At 42.2% G+C, this 21,450-nt stretch overlaps 1 protein-coding gene across 1 annotated transcript in view; it reads right to left on the bottom strand.

Annotated features, from left to right (window-relative positions):
• The window catches only part of LOC115354037 (uncharacterized), a 114,270-nt gene that overhangs the window by 51,043 nt on the left and 41,777 nt on the right, over positions 1–21,450 (bottom strand). Inside the window, exons 15-17 of the mRNA XM_030044192.1 lie at positions 3,788–3,841; positions 2,225–2,299; positions 1,626–1,679 (exon numbers count right to left, since the gene is read on the bottom strand). Coding sequence (XP_029900052.1) covers positions 1,626–1,679; positions 2,225–2,299; positions 3,788–3,841 — 183 coding nt within the window. The remainder of the gene's footprint in view (positions 1–1,625; positions 1,680–2,224; positions 2,300–3,787; positions 3,842–21,450) is intronic.

Raw genomic sequence — 21,450 nt, 5'->3', positions numbered from 1 at the left:
CAACCCAACCTAGCGTGACTGGATTAGACAAGCCCTTCCAGCCAACATCCAGTTTCAAATTCCCTTCACGGCGTTGTGGTAATGAAACGTTCTCACGTTCTGTGGCACCGGCTTATTAAATATTTAAATAGTCAGAGATTATTTCCTTGTGGTTTGTGTAAAAAGGTTGGAGATGGAAAGTGTTACTTTGTTGCGTGTGTTCTTGGCGAAATAGATGTGGAGAACTGTTCAATGACGTTCTTAAATTGTCAGAGACTATAATAGTTTGGCTGTGTGCACTGCAGTGTATATGACAATAAAGTAATGAATTTCAGTCTATTTATATTTAAAATGTATTTTAAAGAGGCCTATAGGCTCAGAGGTTTTTTGTTTTTTTGTTGTTTTTTTTTTCAAAAAAAAAAAAAAATCACAGCACCTCCTGTTCAAAATTACTTCCAGTGGCCCTGTCGGGTCCACCGTTTTCGAGGAGAGAAACTCAGTGTGACCATAAATGACAGCAAAACACAGTAGACACTCACACTGAGCTGAAATGAAGCATGTTCACAGAAATTAGGTAAATAACATAAATAAACAGGCCTTACTGCGTTTTGCTGTCATTTATGATTGCGCTGAGTTTCTCTCCTCTTCTCTGTTTCACCGCGGGCAGAGCTGAGCGCTCCGTGTGTCTCCACAGAGCAAAGCAGAGCAGAGACAATGAACCAGGCTGAGTTGACAACAACTACACTCATTACTTTACTGTAACGGTGTTGGCAGAGTTCAATGCGCAGCATTCTGTGTGTGTAGCAGTAGTCGTCATTTTCCATAAAATAAAGAAGCAACGGAGGAATAAAAAGCTGGGAGAAATAAGGAGACGTCCACACTTGTTCTCATGCAACTCAGTTATCACCACCTGCAGCAGTAGCACAGCAGGTGTCATTTATTGAAACGCCAATTACATAGACAATGTTATGGGTAAGTATCAATACTCCTGCTGGTATTAGATGATCATTACTAGTTATAGCCTGATACATGATTGCAAACTTTACAATGTTGTGACGTGAACATAGTGTTAGATAACGCTTGCTAACGTTCATAGATACATGCGTATATATGCTAACCCTGGTCACCTGCCCAGTCCTCCTCTGGTTCTCCTCGTACCACAACTGAATCTCTCTCTGACTGTTATTTCTTCTGACTCTGGTCTGTTCCTGGTCTCTCTGACGCCTAACAGGCTCGTAATTATAAGGCTGTGCTCTGTCATACTGATATGAATACACATTCACAACCTCTTCACTGTCACAACTGGCATTAAGATACATTATTTTCCTATTGCTCAAATTGACAGCACTCTCTCCTGCTACGTCACTTCCGGTTTAGCTTTCAGATGTGGAAGTAAAATTCTCTCACAAAAACAACTCCAGAGGTCACTGTAGTACACATCTATCTATCTATCTATCTATCTATCTATCTATCTATCTATCTATCTATCTATCTATATGATCCCCTGTCTCACCTCTGTTTGTGAGTTTTATTGCAGACGTGAGGGCCGCAACAAAAACCAAATGCTGCTGGTGAAAAGGAAAAAGGCAGGTGAAAAGCTCATGTTAACACGTTTTTATTTCAGTGCTTTTGTGGGAAACACTTACCTATCTCACGATCAAATCTGCCAAGTGATGAAAACATCTTTCCTGTTGTAAGAACTGAAATAAAGCACAAGCACACAGTGGAAATATTGCATAAATGCATGTTGTCATGTTTTTGTTTGTCTGCCTGCAGCTTCACACACACACACACACACACACACACACACACACACACAATGAACATGAAACTGTAAATCTTCATAACCTTCCATATCTTTTGATTAGGAAATTGTAACAAATGGTTACAAATGGCAGGTTACTTAAAACAAATAATGGGATACATGGGCACCTGGCTGCTCGCGCACTTCAAAGCTTAGTCAGTGGGGACGGGTCCGGGTATGGGAGCTGAATACGCAGCGGCCTGGGCCCGTCACTGCTAGGAAGGTTGTAGTTTGTAAGGGTAGGTAGGCGAAGGTAGTTAGTTAGTGTGTGTGGGTACCTTGGTGCTCATGCCCCAACTTTTCTACATGATTTGATTTATACTCAAGGTTTATTTCATATTTTGTTTGTGCTTATTTCATTGTTTGTATTGTATTATGGTTTCCCTTAATAATAATAAAAATATTGAAATTAAAACAAATAATAATAAAAAAAATACTCACTAAAACCCAGAAAACACAACAGAGGAACTGCAGCCATCACCCCAACCAGCACAGCAACGTAACGCAGAAGTGTATCTGTTTAAAAACAAGGCTTAGTCAGTGCTAAAAATGTGTTAGTCTTCCTTCAAAGTCAAGCCACAGTTCACAAACCAGATGGAAAATATATCAATAGCAACAAACTTGTGTTTGCAGTACAACACTGTGCCATAGATTTAATGCATTCTTCAGTTTCTGAAAACAATGCATAACATTCAAATCGCCTTACCTATGAACTAAATCAAGTTTTGCTTTTAAACACTCAAATAATACACAATAGTACAGTAAAATACTAACCGTACATAAATGTGACTTATACTTAAAATGAATTAATCACATAAGAAAATGAATCTGCGGTTCAAAGTTCAATAAATAGGAACTCAGACCTTCATATACATGTGATTTTTTTCATTCTGTACCATTTTAAATACATAGAAAATCAACAAAACTATTACTGGTATTGTTTTATTGCTAAAAATGTTTTTGTTTTTTTGTTTTTTTAAGATTTACTTATGTACTTTCCAGTGTTATGTGAGTCATGGAGACTTGCCTGGATCATTAGAAGGTGATGGTGCTCTGCCATTGGCTGCAGAGTTTTAGTTTCATTTTAAGGTTAGAATGGATATGAATTAGCATGAAACACCTGTAGGCTAATCCCTGTCTCACCTCTGTTTGTGAGTTTTATTGCAGACGTGAGGGACGCAACAACAACCAAATGCTGCTGGTGTCTGTGGGAACTGGCCTTTTACTTCAGCTGTTAAATTCCTACTGCTTTACTTCAATTCTATTGTAAAAACCACCGTGTGCAAACTGGGAATTTGGCTGCCACTGTGGAAACTGAAGGAAAACAATTTTCCTGCAGGTCAGTGTTGAGTCCGAATGACAACCTGGAGCTGCTGTTTGAAGCTGAAGGTGTCGTGGTGAATGCAGGAGTGAGCTCAGTCACTTTACAGCATTGTCAGTATCATGTTGATGCTGAGGTGAATGGCTGACTATAGAATCAACATCTGTAACAAGTAAGTAACATCTGTAAACCCTTACATGTCAGTCAGTTCATTCCCGCACTTACAACACATGCAGGTTCCTTTAAAGAGGGAGTCAACAGCAGCAGAAAACTTGTGCTGCACTGCCCTCTAGGGGCTGAAACTTTCAGACATGTTGCACCTCTGGCCACATCCAATCAGTGACCTCACATGGCTGGATCACTTGAGTTCAAACAGGAATGTTTTCTGGAGCTGGAAAGTTACTAATGACAGCTCCACTGGTTACTGTGGATGAGGAAAGTCTTTGAGTAAAGCCACTAATTTAAGCACTTTAACTGTCACAAGTTCAAAACCTAAAACTAAATACTTCCATTAAATATCTTGATCTACTTCCTCTTCGTTTTTCTGTGGATAAAATGATTGTGTTTCCACCTGCTGATCTTTTCCATGTCCTGTTAGTTTTTCCCCAGAGACAGAGACCAAGGCAGGTGAAAAACTCATGTTAACATATTTTTATTTCAGTGCTTTTGTGGGAAACACTTACCTGATTCACTGTCAAATCCACTACGTAATGAAAAGATCTTTCCTGCTATAAAAGCTGAAATGAAGCACAAGCACACAGTAGAAATATTTCATTAATGCATGTTGTCATGTTTTTGATTGTCTGCCAGCAGATATGCGCACGCGCGCGCACACACACACACAATGAACACCAGGAAAGTGTAACTCTTCATAACCTTGCATATGTGTTGATTAGGAAATTGGAACAAAAGGAGCTCATGACATATTAAAATAAATAAATAAATAAATAAATACTCACCAAAAATAACAACCAGAGGAACTGCAGCCACCACCCCAAACACCACAGTAACATGAAGCTGCTATCTATCTGTTTAAAAACAAGGCTTAGTCAGTGCTAAAAATGTGTTAGTCTTCCTTCAAAGTCAAGTCACAAACCAGATTACCACTGGAAAATATATCAATACCACCAAACAGCTAATCCTGCATGTGTGCTGACAAAATGTTAAACTCTTATTCATTTTACTGTGCAGAGTAAACTACAGACCTTTGTAGAATACATTTTGCCATGGCTCGCTCTCTTCCTCACTAACTGGATTCTTCATTTGGCAGAAGAAATTTTTAACATGGTTGTCATCCTTGGTGATGTTCATCAGTTTACTTGACTCAGTCCAGTCTCCTGTATCTCGCCTCCAGCTGTAGGTGATTGGTTCAGCCTCTGGGATCTCTCCATTGCAGCTCAGAGCGCAGGGCGGTGAGGAAGGAGAACAAAGCTGTGGCTCCAGTGCCACCGTGGGCTTTGGGACTTTCTCTGTTGGTGGAGAAAACAAATTTTCTTCTTTAGTCTCTCTCACAGATGTACCAATAACTTGGAAACCTCACATTTACAGAAGAGATGAGAATTGTTAGCCATGCAGGCTACATGAAGATCATTCAGCTCCTTCTCTCTCTGCTCCTCTTGGAATTCTGAATATTTATCAGGCCAACTCTACAAACTGCTACAAACGCCTGGGTCTGTTGTAAACATATGGTTCCCTCCATTATTCAGCATTACTTCAGTCCATTTTTTGGGAAGAAGTAGGATTTTGAATGTTGCAGGGTTGAAGTTTCAGTGAGGGGAAGAAGTAATAATGTAATCTGGTAGAAACACAGGTTTCTGCTGATGTTTCCAGTTGCTATGATGTGTCTGGTACAGAACAGCCAAGAAACACCTGTAGACAAATGCCTATCATATCATGGCCTCTGTATTGTTCTGCATACAGCATCACAAGGTTGTTGGCAATACCCAGCCCTAACGGTGACTGACTGGACTAATCTGACGTCTTCAGATCCCAACAACACCCCTGATTCTAACTATTCAGCTAGCAGCTGTTATCAGCTTTGTTTACCCAGTTAGAACAGCTCATTCTCAGCTCAGGTTCTTATAGAGGCCCTGCATTTCTACCTGCCTTGACAACCTTGTCCAGTGTCAAACGGACCTTTACACACACTTTTTGTTGGAATAGTCACAATTTATGCCATAATTAGGAGTCAAAGCAACAAAGGTAATGGAGCCCTCTTATGGATGTTTGGATTACTCTGGCTTTCTTTGTTTTGCTTTGTTTTGTCTTGTTTTTTGCTTCTCCACTAAAATTATCAGGATGGTAAATTGGTAAATCTCTATAGTGTTTTTCTTGTCTACTGCACTTTACAGTGTATGGCTCACATTCACTCAATCACACACACACACACACACACACACACACACACACACTGATGCCAGAGGCTGCCATGCAAGGTGCCAAGCTGCCCATCCGGAGCGGTTATCTCTCCAAAACTGTCAGGCCCACAGAAACTAAACTTAGCACCCACAAATTTCACCCACAATTCAGGAAATCAAAATGATACTAACTGGGCCAAATGGCGGCACTGTCATATTTACATTTTTGCTGAACCGTACATGGTAGCAACACATTTTTTTTTCCAGGATTTCCAGGGTCAAGATGCATCTCTTAGTGTCAGTCTCACCAATGTCCACCAGAGTAGATTTCCTGCTGTACTGCATTTTGTCTAAAACAGTTTTCTTCATTGATAATCCGCGACATTTTGTCAGAGTTTTGATAATCAATAAAGTTTCCCTATAGTCTCTGTTTAGAATTTGGAGGCAAGATGAATTTTACAAAACGTGCAATAACTCATGAACGCACTCAAATATCAACCTGAAATTTGAGATATCTGGTCAGGAGTGTTCACTGAGCGTATGTGTCCAAGTAGGGCTGGGCGATATACCGAAAATTTACCGATACCGAAATTTATGACGATAACCGACGTCACTTTGCTCATGTCGGTATGTTCGGTATTTTAAACAAAATAAAACAGCGTGTGTAGTCACGTGACTCCACCCCCTCCAGTCTGCAACAAGAAGGGAAAGAGACGCTGAGAAAACGGAGGACGGCTCAAATGTAGAAGGGGCTGCTGCTGAGGTAGTCGAAGTAGATTTAGTCGAGGAGGAATTGCTTGTTATATTTTATACTTTTAAACTTGGTTTGATTGTCAGTTGTTCAATTAATTTAACTAAAAGTATTTAATATGTATTTTCTTGAGTTATTCTCAGACAGCACAGAGTTAGAGTCGCACTTCTCAGGCATGCAAACTTATCGCCTTTCAGCTACAATCGCCTTTTTTTTTTTTTTTTTTTTGGTCAATTGGGTCATTCACGTGAATCGCGTAGTTTGGAAGAGACGCCTGGCTTCCGAGTCCAATGGAAAGTTTTAACGTTAGTTTGAAGGAACCGCCTTATGTCAAATTAGACCTTGCATAACGTTATGCTTCGAGCAAAATGGCTAACATTAGTTAGCCAGACAAGCGAGCCATATGATGCTGGAATTTCCATTAGCAAGATAGAGAACTAATTAGCCAGCTAACGTTAGCTTGCTCTAATGTTAATTCCAGCGTGGTCTGCTTGTCTTGCTAACTAACGTTAGCCATTTAGCTCTAAGCATATGCTTGCTATGTAAGGGCCTAGTCTTCCAGCTAACTAGCAACTCCTGTTATAGGAAAAACTTTCCTTCCATTGCAATAAATAGGTCCAGGGAGGCATACTGTCAATATCACTGTCAATAGCTCAGTTTGCAAAGAGATGAGGTGGAAGAACAAAACAGTGGCTCAACTCTCACCGTGGGCTTTGGGACTTTCTCTGTTGGTGGAGAAAACAGTTTTCCTTCTTCAGTCTCTCTCACAGAAGTACCAATAACTTGGAAATATCACATACTGTATAAATCTAAAATAGCTACAAGTATTGGCATTATTGGTAAAATCAGACCCTGTTAAACAACAAAAGTTTTTAAAATTGTATTACTCTATGGTGCACCCTTTTATTGGCTATAGTATATACAATATATATAACACTGCTCACCGAATCTCATGGAAATTAAGATGTTGCTGTATTTATCTCATTCCTGTTATACCTTCTATTGATCTGTAATACCTTCTATTTTATATTTGTTGTGTATTCTTATTACCTTTATTTGCATTGATTTATGATCTGCACTGATTATCTGTAATAATTGGAAGAACAGGATTTCCCTGTTCTTCTTACATTGAAAACCTGAAAGTAATCCTACACCACTGATGATATCCCACTCATGTTTCAGCCAACTGGATTAAATTATCACTTGGAAAACACAAGTTGCATTGTAATCACAGAACTTGAATGGAGTAGAGCTCTCATGGGACTGTTTCTGTCAATCAATCAATCAATCATACTTTATTTGTCCAAGAAACACAAAAAGACATGACAGATACAGGGTTACAGGATCAGGAGAACTTCGGGTCAGCCAGCGTGCGCGGCGCCCCTTACATTAGATGAGAAAGGAGGACATTAGGGAAAGAGGGGGGGATGTCAAACTGGGCTCCTAGGGGAGCACAACATGGCATTGGGAAAAAAACACACCCCAGCACAATAAGCACATATTAAACATTACAACATGACTCGAGACATTGCACATGTGGAAGGAGGAAAGGATTCGGGGAGGGGGGAGTGTCCCAGCACAGACGAGGGCGTATGCAGCCACTACGGCGCTCCGCCCCTATGAACTGCACTGTAACGGGTAATTTGGTTGGTAAAATCCAAACTAATAAAATAATAACTAATAAAACTAATAAAATCCTAAACCCTAGGCTAAAATTGAACAACTAAAATGCCTTACACAAACTTATAAACTATTCTTAGCCTAATAATGATACTAACATTGTCAGTCACATAGCTGGACCTTTCTTCAACACAGTAAAGAACAAGAACACACATGACTAAAATACTACATACTTACTGATCACAATAACCTTGTATGTCTCACTCTGGAGTTGGCCATTTAACTCCAAAGAATACACTCCACTGTAGATAAGAGTCAAATCGTCGATCTCCAAACGAGCAGTTTTTCTATCCAGGGTTGTGTGGCCCTGAAATGCTCCGTAGTACTCCACACTTCCTAATTTCTCAACCCATTCCACCACCATGTTGCGATTATGTTTCCACAGGATGCTTCCCAGGGGCTTGGACTCAGCAGGAATGGGTGACTCCAATATGAGTTTACCTCCATCGGCAAGGTATACTTGTTTCTCTGCACCTGCAAAGAGAGAGCAGTTTGTCAGTCCAGGTGAAAATGAGCACGCAACACTTTTCAAATGGCAGGCTTTCAGTTTTCATCACTTTTAGTGAAAAAAGTTCTAGGCTGGTAGTAGCTATAAAAAACAAACAAACAAACAAACAAAAAAAAACATTATTAAAAAGAACAATACATTAAAAGCCTTTTTTAAAATAAATACTTAGATATTGATAGGAGTACACAAGAAAATAAAAACATGTAATTTTTTGGCAATTATTGTAAAATGGTGCATATTATGGCCTCACCATTAGGCAGAAAGGTAACTGATGTTGAAGGGGTTATTATAGATCAGGGTTTCCCAACTGTTTTCATGCTGGGATCCACATGTAGGGGTATTATTTGTCCCGGGACCAACCGCTTACTACTTACAGCAAAGCTATAGAGAGACGATAGTGACTCGGTGCTACCCCGAGGCACTAATAACATTTTGTGAATAACAGTTGTTTTTTTGTTAAATTCAGTCTATAACTCAGATTATAATCTCATGATCAAAACATAAAACCATGAGCTAGTCATTTTAGGCTGATAGTGTCTGCATTCTGCACAGGACATCATGGACTGATGCATTAAAGGGGCATGAAAGATTGTGCCACCTAGTGGTTATATGCCTACATTGCATGAGTTAAAATTTCCACCCTCCACAGAGTTTTTCACCTGCTGCACCAACAGCATCTCTGTTGCCTACCATGTGATAATGCAGTTGGTTATACAGGCATTGGAATTATAAACAGCGTGTGCTATATGACAACTGAGTGCTGAATTCATGTTTAACTGGACTGCTTTAAAATTGAAAGAATTCTTATTATGGATTAAAATTGGCAGTGTGCATAAAAAACCCAGGAGAGTGCAATGCTGCCTAACACTGCCTCTGGTATAATTAAGCACTCACTTTGACAATTATTCAAGTGACTGAGCTCCTTTAGTACAAAATTCTGTGCAGTTGCTGCCTGTTTGAGGGATGTGCAGCCGTGTGTATTTCTAGTATCTTGTATTTCACCAACTGAATTCTGATTAATTCTCCATCTTATTCTCTATTTCAAATTTGTCAGTCACATATTTTTCTATTTTGTATTTCTTTCTATTTTCTTATAAATTAACTCTTCTCTTGAGAATTGAGCAACTGCAACTGTCCCACTTTCCCCTCAGAGGATCAGTAAAGTGTTCCTGATTTCTGATTATTTAAATGTTTTTTTTTTTTTTTCAAACTATTTCACACCTTACTTTTCCCTTCAGTCATGAAAATTAACATTGATTTATAGCATATGGGTTGCGAGTGGGTGGAAAAAAAAAAGTCTCAGCTGAGTTGATTAAATACTTGCGGCGATCTCCCCGCAGCAGAAACCACGACTGTGTCTCCACATTAAGAGAGAGGCTGTGAGTTTTTATGGACAAGATGCAATGGTGTAACTTCACTCCAATCCAAAACGCCAACAGGAACAGTCAGGATCTATCATCATCATAGCGGTCTAACAACTTATTTCAGGAGCTTCATGTTTAATTCTGTTTTCCCTGGAGAGTTTCTACTGTTGTATCAAGTTTTGAACTACAGATTTTAACACTTGCCAAAATGTCTACCTGAGCAGTGTGTGTGTGTATGTGTGCTACAGAGTCTCTTGGCTTTCATTTGGATGTCTATATTAACAGAACAGAGCAGACACAAAGTCTGTGTGAGCAGAGTGTCTCAGATGCAGCTCGGGCCTCGTTGCACTGCAGGAGTTTTGACGTGGAGCCAATTTTCTCAGCGTTAAGTCACTTGGTTCTCAGCAAAATAGCCAAGGGAAATGATCTGCTGGTAGTCATATTGACAGTATACCTGCAATATTACACTAATATCTATATCTGGAAAACATGTCACAGACATGAGAAAATCTAACTTTCTACAACCTGTTTTAGCAATTGCATGAAAGACAGAACGTTAAGGCTACGTCTGTGTGGGGTTTCTGAACTCTGTTGCGACGACCTTCTGTTTTGGAGATAAAAAAAAAAAAAAAAAAACTACATTGCCCTTTATCAAAGACAAACTCAGTGTAAAAAGACAGATATGTTAGTAGCAACACAGCAGCAGCGGCACTGCTATCTGTGTGAACAGATACACACACACACATCCTGCACTATATGTATTTGCCTTTGCCTTTGCCTTTCCACTTTCAGCCTTGGTTACTTTTACCGCCACTTGTTTTGTTTAATATTTGTCATTACCAAAAGCTATCCCATCTACACTTCCTCATTTTAAAATCTGACTCAAATGAATTTGTAATCGAACAGCCCTGCATGATTTTCAATATTTTTCCATTCTAGCATTGCCACTTTTACTGGAGGGTTTGACTCGTGTTCCACAGGCCAGAAACAGCAGCATAAACAAGTACAGGACACAGAGTCAGAGAGCAAAAACACACCTCAACTTCACAGAAACATTCTGAAAATGTGAACGTCTCTATTTGTATTTAATATGTTCGTAAAACACTGAAAATTAGGATTATTGCCTGTTTTTGTTATAATTGGCCTTATAGCTCAATATCTCTTGTATTATCCAATGTATCTCAGAACTCTGTCTCTTGTATTATCCAGTGCATCATATAGTTCATATCTATAGGACAGTTTGTCCACTTGGGGCTGGCTCAGCATAACAGAGAACAGACAAAACAGGAGTCAGATGTACCTTCTCTATCTTGTTAGTTAGGTCTGCTGCATTAGATACACGCCCAGGCAACATTCACACACTAGCATAACACATTCTAGAAACAAGGCGTGGACAGTGGTTGGCCTGTCCATGTTACACTCGGTTGCGTGTAAGTCCAACCTCTGTACGGGGCAGGCCCAGCCCAAGAAGATAAATGTGCATCATTTCCTAATATCGGGGCTCTTTCTGACTGAGATCCTGCGAGAGCTCTGTCACTCTGAGCCCAGCGCTGCCTTACTTTATATGTGACCATAATAAATATTTCATCTGAGAACTGAAGATTTTCTCCGGTTTGTTCTTGGGCTTTCAACAAAAGAATCAGGTGCTAACAAAATTGGTGCCGTGACTTGGATTGACTGACTCTGAGACCGTGTCCGATTGAGGAACGCCGGAGTCGATGGGAGGAGAAATTTTCTCAGACAATTCCAGGCACCTAAATCAAACCTAAAGCAGAAAACCTTTTTCAGTCAGTCAAATTTCTGCACATTGGACATACTAAATTAAATTGTCTGATTAATGCTACCCTCTGATCACTAAATTCACTAAAATTATGGTAAAATTATGGGACAATAAATAACTTTGTGTTATCAACTGAATGGACACATGTAAAGTATAAACACATAGGGCTCTAGTTTCGCAGACCTGGCGAGGCGGGGGCGTAGCGCAGATGCGCTTCGCCAACTGGGTGTGGCCAGGCGGATTTTCCAAGTTTGGCACGCCATGCTCGGTGGCGCAAGTACTCCGCCGTCCCTCCTACCGGCGCAAGGGAGGAGAGAAGGCGTGGAGTGGGTTTGACACAGCCGATTCACATGTAACCAATCAAATGAGCCCCTGTCCTTGCCTTTAAAATGCGCTGCGTGAAGGCGTAATGAAAGTTTACACAGCTGACATGGAGGTCTACTGCCGCAGGCGCAGCGGAGCTCAGGAGACAGGCGCGGAGCGGAGACCGGCGAGCAGCGCGGACACATCACCAAAACCTCACAGGCAGGCTTCCGGAATGTCAGGCACATTAACGATGCAATAAATACCGAAAAAAACACTATTCAATGCTACGATCACAATCAGCACATACATATATCTCCATATCAACTGTCCCGTCACAACTGATGTCAGATCAAAGGAGATTGGCACCGTTTGTGCTGATTGTGAGGTTTTGGTGATGTGCGCCAGGCAGCCAAACTTCCACTGCGCCAGCTCCTCTCCGCCTTGCGCTGAAAGTAGACGTGGTTTCAGATGGCGAGCTTTTGGCGCACCTCGACGAAGCCTTTTGGCACGAAACTGTCACTGCGCCAAGTTGAATCTGTTGACACCTCCCCCCGCTGCGCCGCCACTCCCATCTCCGCGCAAGTCCATCTGCGAAACTTGGACACTGTCCGCCTCTCCCGTTTCGCTGGTTGAAACTAGCTCTGCGCGGGGTTCGCCTCACTGCGCCACCCCGCGCTGCGCCGGGAAACTAGAGCCCATAGACTCAAGTGAGGGGAAGTGAATAAGTGTCCTTGTCTAGTTCAAATTGGTTAAATCTAAAAGTTTTATAGGATGCTAGAGTTCCACTTAGGAATGTGTTTAGTGACTATTGCCAAATAGTCCGATGCCAGGAGTTACTGATGCTGCTGCGGCGATGCCAGACTAAGTCTGATGCCGGGAAAAGTACTTAAGTTTCCTGTATTTTTGTAGACACAGGGAAAGTTTGTTATTTTTCATACCAATGTGGGGTGGTTTCCTACTTGATTGATGTTTTTAATGTGCATGTGGCTGTGTATCGAACAGTGAGACTGGTTGAGAATTCCTGCCCTGACACAGATCTCAAGTAGTTCTGTAACGGGGGGCATTGGAATAGATTAGAACGGGATTTTTTTTAGGGTATTGTTGGTGTTGCAGAGGTGGTGAATTAAAACAAGTGGATAGACTGGGAGAACCCCCAGTGATTGAGCACACAGAAGCTTCTTAATCGGGTCCCCACTCAGGCGCTGTGCCATTCACCCTCTCTGACTAACACGTGTTTGTATATAATGATGTTACAAAAAGTTATTGACAAATGGAAGGACAATAAACCCGGCTCTTTGGGGTCGGTGCTGTTAGAAATAGTGAGAGGCAGGGCAGAAAAAGAAGTGAAAAAGACAGACACATTTCTGACTAATTGCCAGTGTTTTTTTGGGAGAAGTGAAATTCTCTATTCAGATGTTGTCCTCTGCACAACCAAAACACTAGGTGCCAGTTAAGACCCTAACTTCTCCGGAGACACTGTACCGAGCTTAGAGGCAAAACATATAGCTGATGTGTTGGATTACCATTAGTGTATCTGGCAAAATTACTGATCATGTGTAACACATCACAGACCTTTGTGAAAAATCTTGTTTTAAATGCTATATGCTTTATATATATTTATATTTTGCTTATGTCTTTCATCCAGCTTATAACCCTACACATAGTGAGGCAGATAACTGTAACAATCCTTCAAAAGTGGATACAAGCACCACATTTGGTATGTTTATCCCTCAGAGGCCATTAATATGAAAAATAACGTTAGCCACTTAGATTTTCAAAATGGCTCAGGCCTCGCTGCACTGCAGGAGCTTTGATGTGGAGCCTATTTTCTCTGTGTTAAGTCACGTAGTTCTCAGGAAAATAGCCAAGGGAAATGATCTGCTGGCAGTGCCGTACAGAGCTATGAGGTCACCGAGGTCACGACCTCCCTAATTATTTCCTCCGAATTTTTATAGAAATAAAATTTTACAAAATTATTTGAAAATCGAATTCATAAAAAATCAGAAATGATATTAACAAATTGTAACAGCCTACAATCACGAGTTCAAATTTGGCATATTAGGTCACTAGACTAGCCGAGCATTGCGAAGCCTGATGCCGACCGGTGCTGCGGCCGGCCCTCCTGATGCCAGCCAGTGGTTTTTTTATTCAGACAAGATTTTGTCCATATAAAAAGTATTTTTCCAAAAAAGGGTCTTGAAAAAGAGGAGTCGTCTTAAAATCAGGGTCGTCTTTTATGCGGGTCAATACGGTAAGTTGCAAAATGTCAGCCATTTGGCAAAATGGTTTAAGAGTGTCTAGACTAAAAGAATAGTTCTGTGGCATTCATTCTCTGTATGTTCTTTCATGTTTTACAAAGGGTTTAACCTGATGACAGCAATCATATCATGTAAGGTTGGTAGTGTACAGCAGAAGCACACTGGTATCGGATCGGTATCGGCTTTTAGGCAGAATTTAGTATCGGAATCGCATCGGCAAGGAAAAAATGGTATCGTACCATTATAACTATTTCCTGGTCAGTCACTGAGTCCACGCTTCATACTGATGCAATAAAGTGCATTTATTTTCCACGACACTTTGAGGAATGCCTTCATTAACACCGTGAAAACTAAACAAAAAAGAGACAAACAATCTCAGTGAATATCTCTAAGAATATGTAACTGTAAGCACAAGCACTGAGCCTTCTAAGCTAACTGTGAATAGCCAAATACAAGCTAGCTAGCTCATACGTGATGAATGCACACAAACTACTATCATGAAAACAAACGTCAACATTTCAAACCAATGAGTTTAACCTTATAAACAAAAGGTTCAGTTCAAAACAAAAGAAAGTTACCGTGTGCGCCCTTGACCAGTTGAAAAATAGTTTGATCTTTCTCCCGCACTGCTCTCTCTCTTTCTCTTACTCATGTCTCTGCTCTTACTTGTGTCTCTACTCTTACTTCTCACCTGTCTCCCCCTAGTGGACAACATTCAGGTCAACAGGCTTAAATAAACAGAAACAAAAAAAATAAAAATATACTTATGACATCCTTTACACTCCCACCAAATTACCCTTGATTTATGGCATAAACACACAAATATTGAGCATATCACACACTTAGCTAATAAATCACTGGTAATTTCAATGCCATGTCAAATTATAAAGCATATATCATGAGACACAAGGAGTTGGACTGCATTCAACTAAAACAACTAACTTCTGGATGGGGCGCTCAACTACAGATGGCTTGCTGAGGCGTTCACCTCCTTCCCCTAGTTTACGTTCACCTATCTGTATGGTAGCTTTGCGGACAAATCCATCATCATCCTTGCATACGTCCAGAACCCTGGCAAGCTTCCACTCATTGCGAGGAGCATCTTCTTGGACGATGACAATGTCATTGACATGCACATTCCGTCTTGGGGTGTGCCACTTTTGCCTCAGAGTAATCCCAGCTAGATATTCTTTCCTCCATCTGCACCAAAACTGCTCTGATAAATACTGCACCCGCCTCCACCTTTTCCTGGTGTATAAGTCCTCTTTGACAAATCTGCCTGGTGGGGGCAGGGGAATGGAGGATTTCATTGTGAGCAGATGGTTTGGTGTCAGTGGTTCTAGGCTTGTGGGATTGCTGATACTGTCCACAGTGAGAGGGCGATTGTTTACGATGGACATGGCCTCGTAAAAGAAAGTCCTGAGAGAGGCATCGTCCAATCTCCCAGTGCTCTGTGCAAGAACTGAACTCAACACACTCCTCACTGTACGTATCTGCCTCTCCCAGACACCTCCAACATGACTTGCATCTGGAACATTCATGCAGAAGTCGCACTGTCGGTCTGCCAGAAATGATGCCACTCTCTCTTCATCCAGTTCTTTCAGGGCTCTTTCCAGTTCATACTTTGCACCAACAAAGTTAGATCCACGATCTGATCTTATTTGTCTCACTGCTCCTCGGATGGCTATGAAACATCTCAAAGCGTTGATGAATGCATCTGTTGTCATGTCTTCCAGTATCTCTATGTGTATTGCTCTGGAGCAGAGACACGTGAAGAGCAGACCATAACGCTTTTGCTCCTTGCGGCCCTGCTTGGTGTGAAAGGGCCCAAAACAATCCATACCACAGAATGAGAATGGCGGTGCAGGCTCGATGCGATCTGTTGGAAGATCTGCCATCCTTTGCTGCTCTGTGGGCCTTCGAGCTTTTCTGCAGGTGACACACTGCCTTATGTAACTGGCGACTGCTTTACTTCCTCCAATGATCCAGTACCCATTGGCTCTGATTTCATTGAGGGTTTGCCCTCTTCCTTGGTGCTGGGTTTTCTCATGGCAGTAGCCAAGGATGAGGCGTGTCACATCACCATCACTTGGTAAGATTGCTGGGTGTCTCACATCGAAGGGCGAGGATGCCTTCCTCAATCGTCCTCCTACTCTAAGTATGCCATCATGGATCTCTGGGTCAAGCTGGTAGAGTGGGTGACTGTGTGAGAGCCTTCCAGATTCTTGGCTCAGGATGAGCATCTCTTCTTTGAAAGCTTCTTGTTGCACGAGCTTGATGAGAGTAAGTGAAGCGCTCCTTCTCTCTTCTACATTTAAAGGTTCCGTCTTCTTGGATCTCTCAGCCAGTCTGTGAATACGTGCCACAACATTTACAGCAGTGGTCCATTTTGAGAATCGTGACAGTCGCTCCAGAAAACTGTGCTGCTTCTCAGCCAGCGTGTTCAGTACCTGTGCTGCCTTGACCTCTGGGTCTCCCACCAACAGCTCTGTTGTTCCTTGCTTGATATCAAGCTCTCTTTCCCATAGGAACTTGGGTCCTTGAAACCAATTAGAGTCAATCAACTCTGATACTCTGAGGCCTCTTGAGGCGTGATCGGCAGGGTTCTCACTTGTATCGACATAATGCCACTGTTGTGGGTCAGTTGTTTCGCGAATTCTCTGGACTCGGTTTGCTACAAAGACGTGGAAACGTCGAGCCTCGTTGCTGACATAACCCAGAACTACTTGCGAGTCCGTCCAAAAGTACTCTTCATCAACCCTGAGCTCTAACTCCTCCTTCAGCATACTACTCACAGCAGCAGAGATCACTGCGGCAGTTAACTCAAGCCTTGGTATTGTGACTACCTTTGTGGGTGCAACCCTTGCCTTGCCCATTATCAGTGTGCAATGTACCTTGTCTTTACTCACTAATCTGATGTACGTGCACTGACCATAACCTTGACTGCTGGCGTCTGAGAAGTAATGCAGCTCAGTTCTCAGGATCTTTCCAAAGTTCTCAGGAGAATAACATCTTGGGATTTGAATTTTTTCCAGGTTTTTAAGATCATCGACCCAGCTCTCCCACCTTGGCTTCAACTCATCTGGAAGTAATTCATCCCAGCCAACGCCTTTCTGACACATCTCCTGGAGCACTTGCTTTCCTGATAGGAGGAATGGGGCCAAGAACCCCAGTGGGTCATACACAGAGGCTACGGTTGAGAGAATCCCACGCCGGGTCATTGGTTTCTCATCCAGTGAGACCTTGAAAAAGAAGGTGTCCCTCTCTACATTCCATCGCACTCCAAGTACTGTCTGGACTGGGAGATTATCGTGGCTGAGATCTACGTCCTTCACTCCTTTGGCTCGTTCACTCTCACAGATTGATTCCAGAACCACTCGATCGTTGGAGATGAATTTGTGGAGACGTAATTGTCCTTTAGCACAGACAGCTTGGGCTTCTTCCACCAGCTTGATAGCCATGTCCACAGACTCAAGGCTTACGATGCCATCGTCGACATAAAAGTTCTTTCTGATGAAGTCTGCTGCTAAAGGGTACTCTCTCTCATTTTGGTTAGCGAGATACTTCATGCCATAATTGGCGCACCCTGGAGATGAGGCTGCTCCAAAGAGGTGAACCCTCATGCGGTACTCTTTGGGCTCGGACTCCGTGTCTCCACTTTCCCACCACAAGAACCGCAAGTAGTCTCGGTCCTCCTTGCTGACATGGAATCTGTGAAACATCTTTTCAACGTCGCACATTACAGCAGTCGGATGCTTGCGAAATCGACATAGCACTCCATTCAGTCCGTTGGTAAGGTCAGGTCCAGTGAGAAGATGATCATTCAAGGCAGTGCCTTCATACTTCGCAGAGCAATCAAAAACCACTCTGATCTTGTCAGGTTTTCTGGGGTGATAGACACCCTGATGTGGTATATACCACACGTTGCCTAGCTCTGGTTTGTTGTCAGCCTCCTCTGCATCACCATCCTTAAAAACACCTTCCATGAAGTTCACATAGTCATTCTTGAACTTGGGATCTTTGTCAAACTTGCGTTTCAGGTGCCTCAGTCGGACTAAGGCGAGCTTCTTGTTGTCTGGGAGACATGGACGTGCCTTGAAAGGCAATGGCATCTCAAGGTGGTTACGGTCATTCTGCTGGATTCTTCCTTTAAGGATTTGGAGAAACTGGATGTCTTCCTGAGATATGCTCTTTTCTCCTGGGTTGGTGTCTGCAAAATCAGACTCGAGTGCTCTAATCACAGCAGCTGGTGTCACAGGAGGCAGCTCTCTGACGGATATGCGATTGCACAGTCCTGTCACGTCCTTGGAGTTCACACTCTGGGGCACACTCCCAACGATACTCCAACCCAGATCAGTCCTTATGGCATAAGGCTCACTGTCACCTCCTGTAATAACTTGGCGTGGAGCTAGTGCTCTGGAGCAGTCATAGCCGATAAGTAATCCAACCCCGCAATCCATCAATGGGGGCAATACATGGGCTATGGCTGCAAGGTGATTCCACTTGTTGGCAGTTTCACGGGTGGGAATGTGTGCTCGTTCGAGTGGAATGAAGTCCCTGGAGTAGACGGGAGGTAGGTTGATGGTGGTCTCTGAGGAATAGTCTCGAACTTTAAGTCCACTGACTCTCTGACTTTTTATGGTTGAGTCCTTTCCCATCATAGTGGAGAGCTTGAGTTTCACTGGCTCTCTTGCTGCTTGCAGCCTCTCACACACCTCCTGGTCAACAAATGTTTTACTACTCTGAGTATCCAATAAAGCATAAGCTAGGGTCTCTGATCCAGAGGTGGTTGATGATGAGATCCATACTGGGACTATCATTGATGTGCTGCCGTCCTCACCTCCATTCACACTGCATGATAGTGCAGAAGTATTTCCTTCCGTGTTCTGAGCTCTTTGCACAGGCGGTTTGTCCTGAGCTCCGTGTGAAGGTGACTTCTCCACAGGCGAATGGTCTTCGTGTAATGGAGTGGGATGACTCCTTTTACATTTGCCACACATGGCTTTCTTTTGACAGTCTTTTGAGTTATGACCTTTCCTCAGACACGCAAAACACAGATTATTATCTCTGACAAACTTTCTCTTTTCTTCTGCAGAGACTGCCATTAGCTTTTGGCATCTATGTATGGAATGACTTTCTTCACAGTACATACATTTCACTGGGCCTGAGTTTGGTGTGGTTGTGTTCTCTTTCTTGGGTTTGTAGAAATCTTTTGACTTAGCTTCATCATTAGTGTAGGATTTGACTGTGGTGCTTGAAGAGTCTGAGGTCTGCACATTGGTGGCAAAAGTGTTTGCCTTTGGACGCTTTGTTTCTCTTACAGGCTTTTCTTCAGTGGGCTTCAGAGCATACAGCGAAGAGACTGGGTTGCACGCTATACGTGCCTCTTTTGCAATGAAGGAAGCAAACTCCTTAAAGCTGGGGTAGTCTTTGGCCTGATCTAGCTGCTCAGTAACATGGCGATTCCACCTTGAAGTTACCCACTCGGGGAGTTTGACTAACATCTTCTGGTTCTCTTCGCAGTCGTTAAGTACCTGCAGACCTTTGACATGAGGTATAGCACTGTCACATGCTTGTAGGAAGTCACTGAATTCTCTCAGCTTTATGTAGTCCTTTGCTCCGATCTTGGGCCACCCGTTGAGCTTCTCTCTGTAAGCACGCTGTACTACAAAGGAATGGCCATATCTGGCATTCAGCTTCTCCCAAGCTTGCTGATAGGCCTCTTTATCTGTTCTGTAGAAATTCCCTTCCAGAACTGACCTTGCCTCTCCAACAACGTACTTTTGCAGGTAGAACAGCTTGTCAGCAGGATTAGGGCAGCGTCGATCTATGAGAGCTTTGAAACTAGTGCTCCACTGTATGAACTTTAATGGGTCACCAGAAAATACTCCAGGTTCTGGAACTGGGAGTCGAGTAAGTACAACTGAATCATTCAGAGCTTGCAGTATTGATGTTTCATTTTTTGGAGCTTCCTGACCTGCCTTGCAGGAGTCTGCGGAACGAGGACCCATCACGTTGCTGCATGCGGGGCTACATCTTTGACTATTTTCCCGTGACTCTTCCTCAGTGTACACTTTAAGCTTGGCTTCCATAGCCTCAAGATCCCTTTGATGTTCAAGTCGTTTTAATTCTTGACGCTGTGCATTGATGAGGATTTCTTTTTCAAATTCAACCTTTTTTGCAGCTAACTGAGCAGCCGTCTCAGCTCTCTTGGCTGCTATACTTACTGTCTCTGAGACAGGCTTGGAGATGCTGGCATCAGATGATCCGGAAGCTGTGGATCCGTATATGGATTTGGCATAGTCCTTATCCAGTAACAATCGCAGCCTTGGCTTTTCAGCTTCCTCATCAAAATCCTCCCCTACTTCAGACAAGCGTACTTTCATTAATTGTGTTAAATCTCCTGTCACCGCTGAGCAGGCATCTATTTTTCGCCTTACTTCCTGAGAGGGAGTTGACTTTCCTCGTAGGTTGTCATATTCTACTTTGGCTATAGCCTCAAGCCTTTCAAGAGAGTCCATCATCTCACATAGGTCATGATCAGAGCATTCATATTTTAGACTCGAACGGATATTTCTAACATGGACTTTCCATTTCTCATATGCTGCGTAGAACTTCCTTTCTCTTTGAGCAATTTGCTGTTCTGTCAACTCTAGCATCTTTGGTGTCAAACGTTTCTCACGTGAGGACTTCCTTATTTCTGCCTGTGGTGCAGCTGCACCTTGCTCGTTAGACTTAAGCTCATTGTCTGACACCTCTGACTGTTCTACCTCTTCATGTAGGTTGTTAGTCTGATCATCTGGCTCCTTTAGTAGGCCTAACTGCAAAGGTTCAGGCTCTTTAACTAGCTTATCATGAATTTGTGGGTCACTGTTCAATGACATTTTTTTTTTTTTTTTTTTGAATTACATTAACCACTTGACCACAAATGAAATAACAACACTGTGACAAAACATCAAATGTGTAAAGAGATAACACTCTGATATGACGCTTCAAAAGGTGAATTCTAAATTTCTATGAAAACACTTTAAATGTAGATCTTAAATCTCTATGAAACACTTTAAATGTAGATCTTAAATCTCTATGAAAACACTTTAAATGTAGATCTTAAATCTCTATGAAACACTTTAAATGTAGATCTTAAATCTCTATGAAAACACTTTAAATGTAGGTCTCTTTAACATATCTTGGGATTATCCATCAATTGTCTGAGGGTGCAATTTCAGAATTGAAAGATCTGACCTTAAGGAAGTAAAGCTTCACGTTGAAAGCTGAAGCTCATTGCAGGCAATATAGCAGTACTGCACGCTGAATCCACGGCTACGGGCGACGAAGCAGTGCT

The sequence above is a fragment of the Myripristis murdjan genome, chromosome 22 (genome assembly GCF_902150065.1).
Source record: "Myripristis murdjan chromosome 22, fMyrMur1.1, whole genome shotgun sequence".
Classification (NCBI taxonomy): domain Eukaryota; kingdom Metazoa; phylum Chordata; class Actinopteri; order Holocentriformes; family Holocentridae; genus Myripristis; species Myripristis murdjan.
The sequence above is the reverse complement of the archived record's forward strand: the minus strand, read 5'-3'. Positions and strand labels throughout refer to the sequence as shown.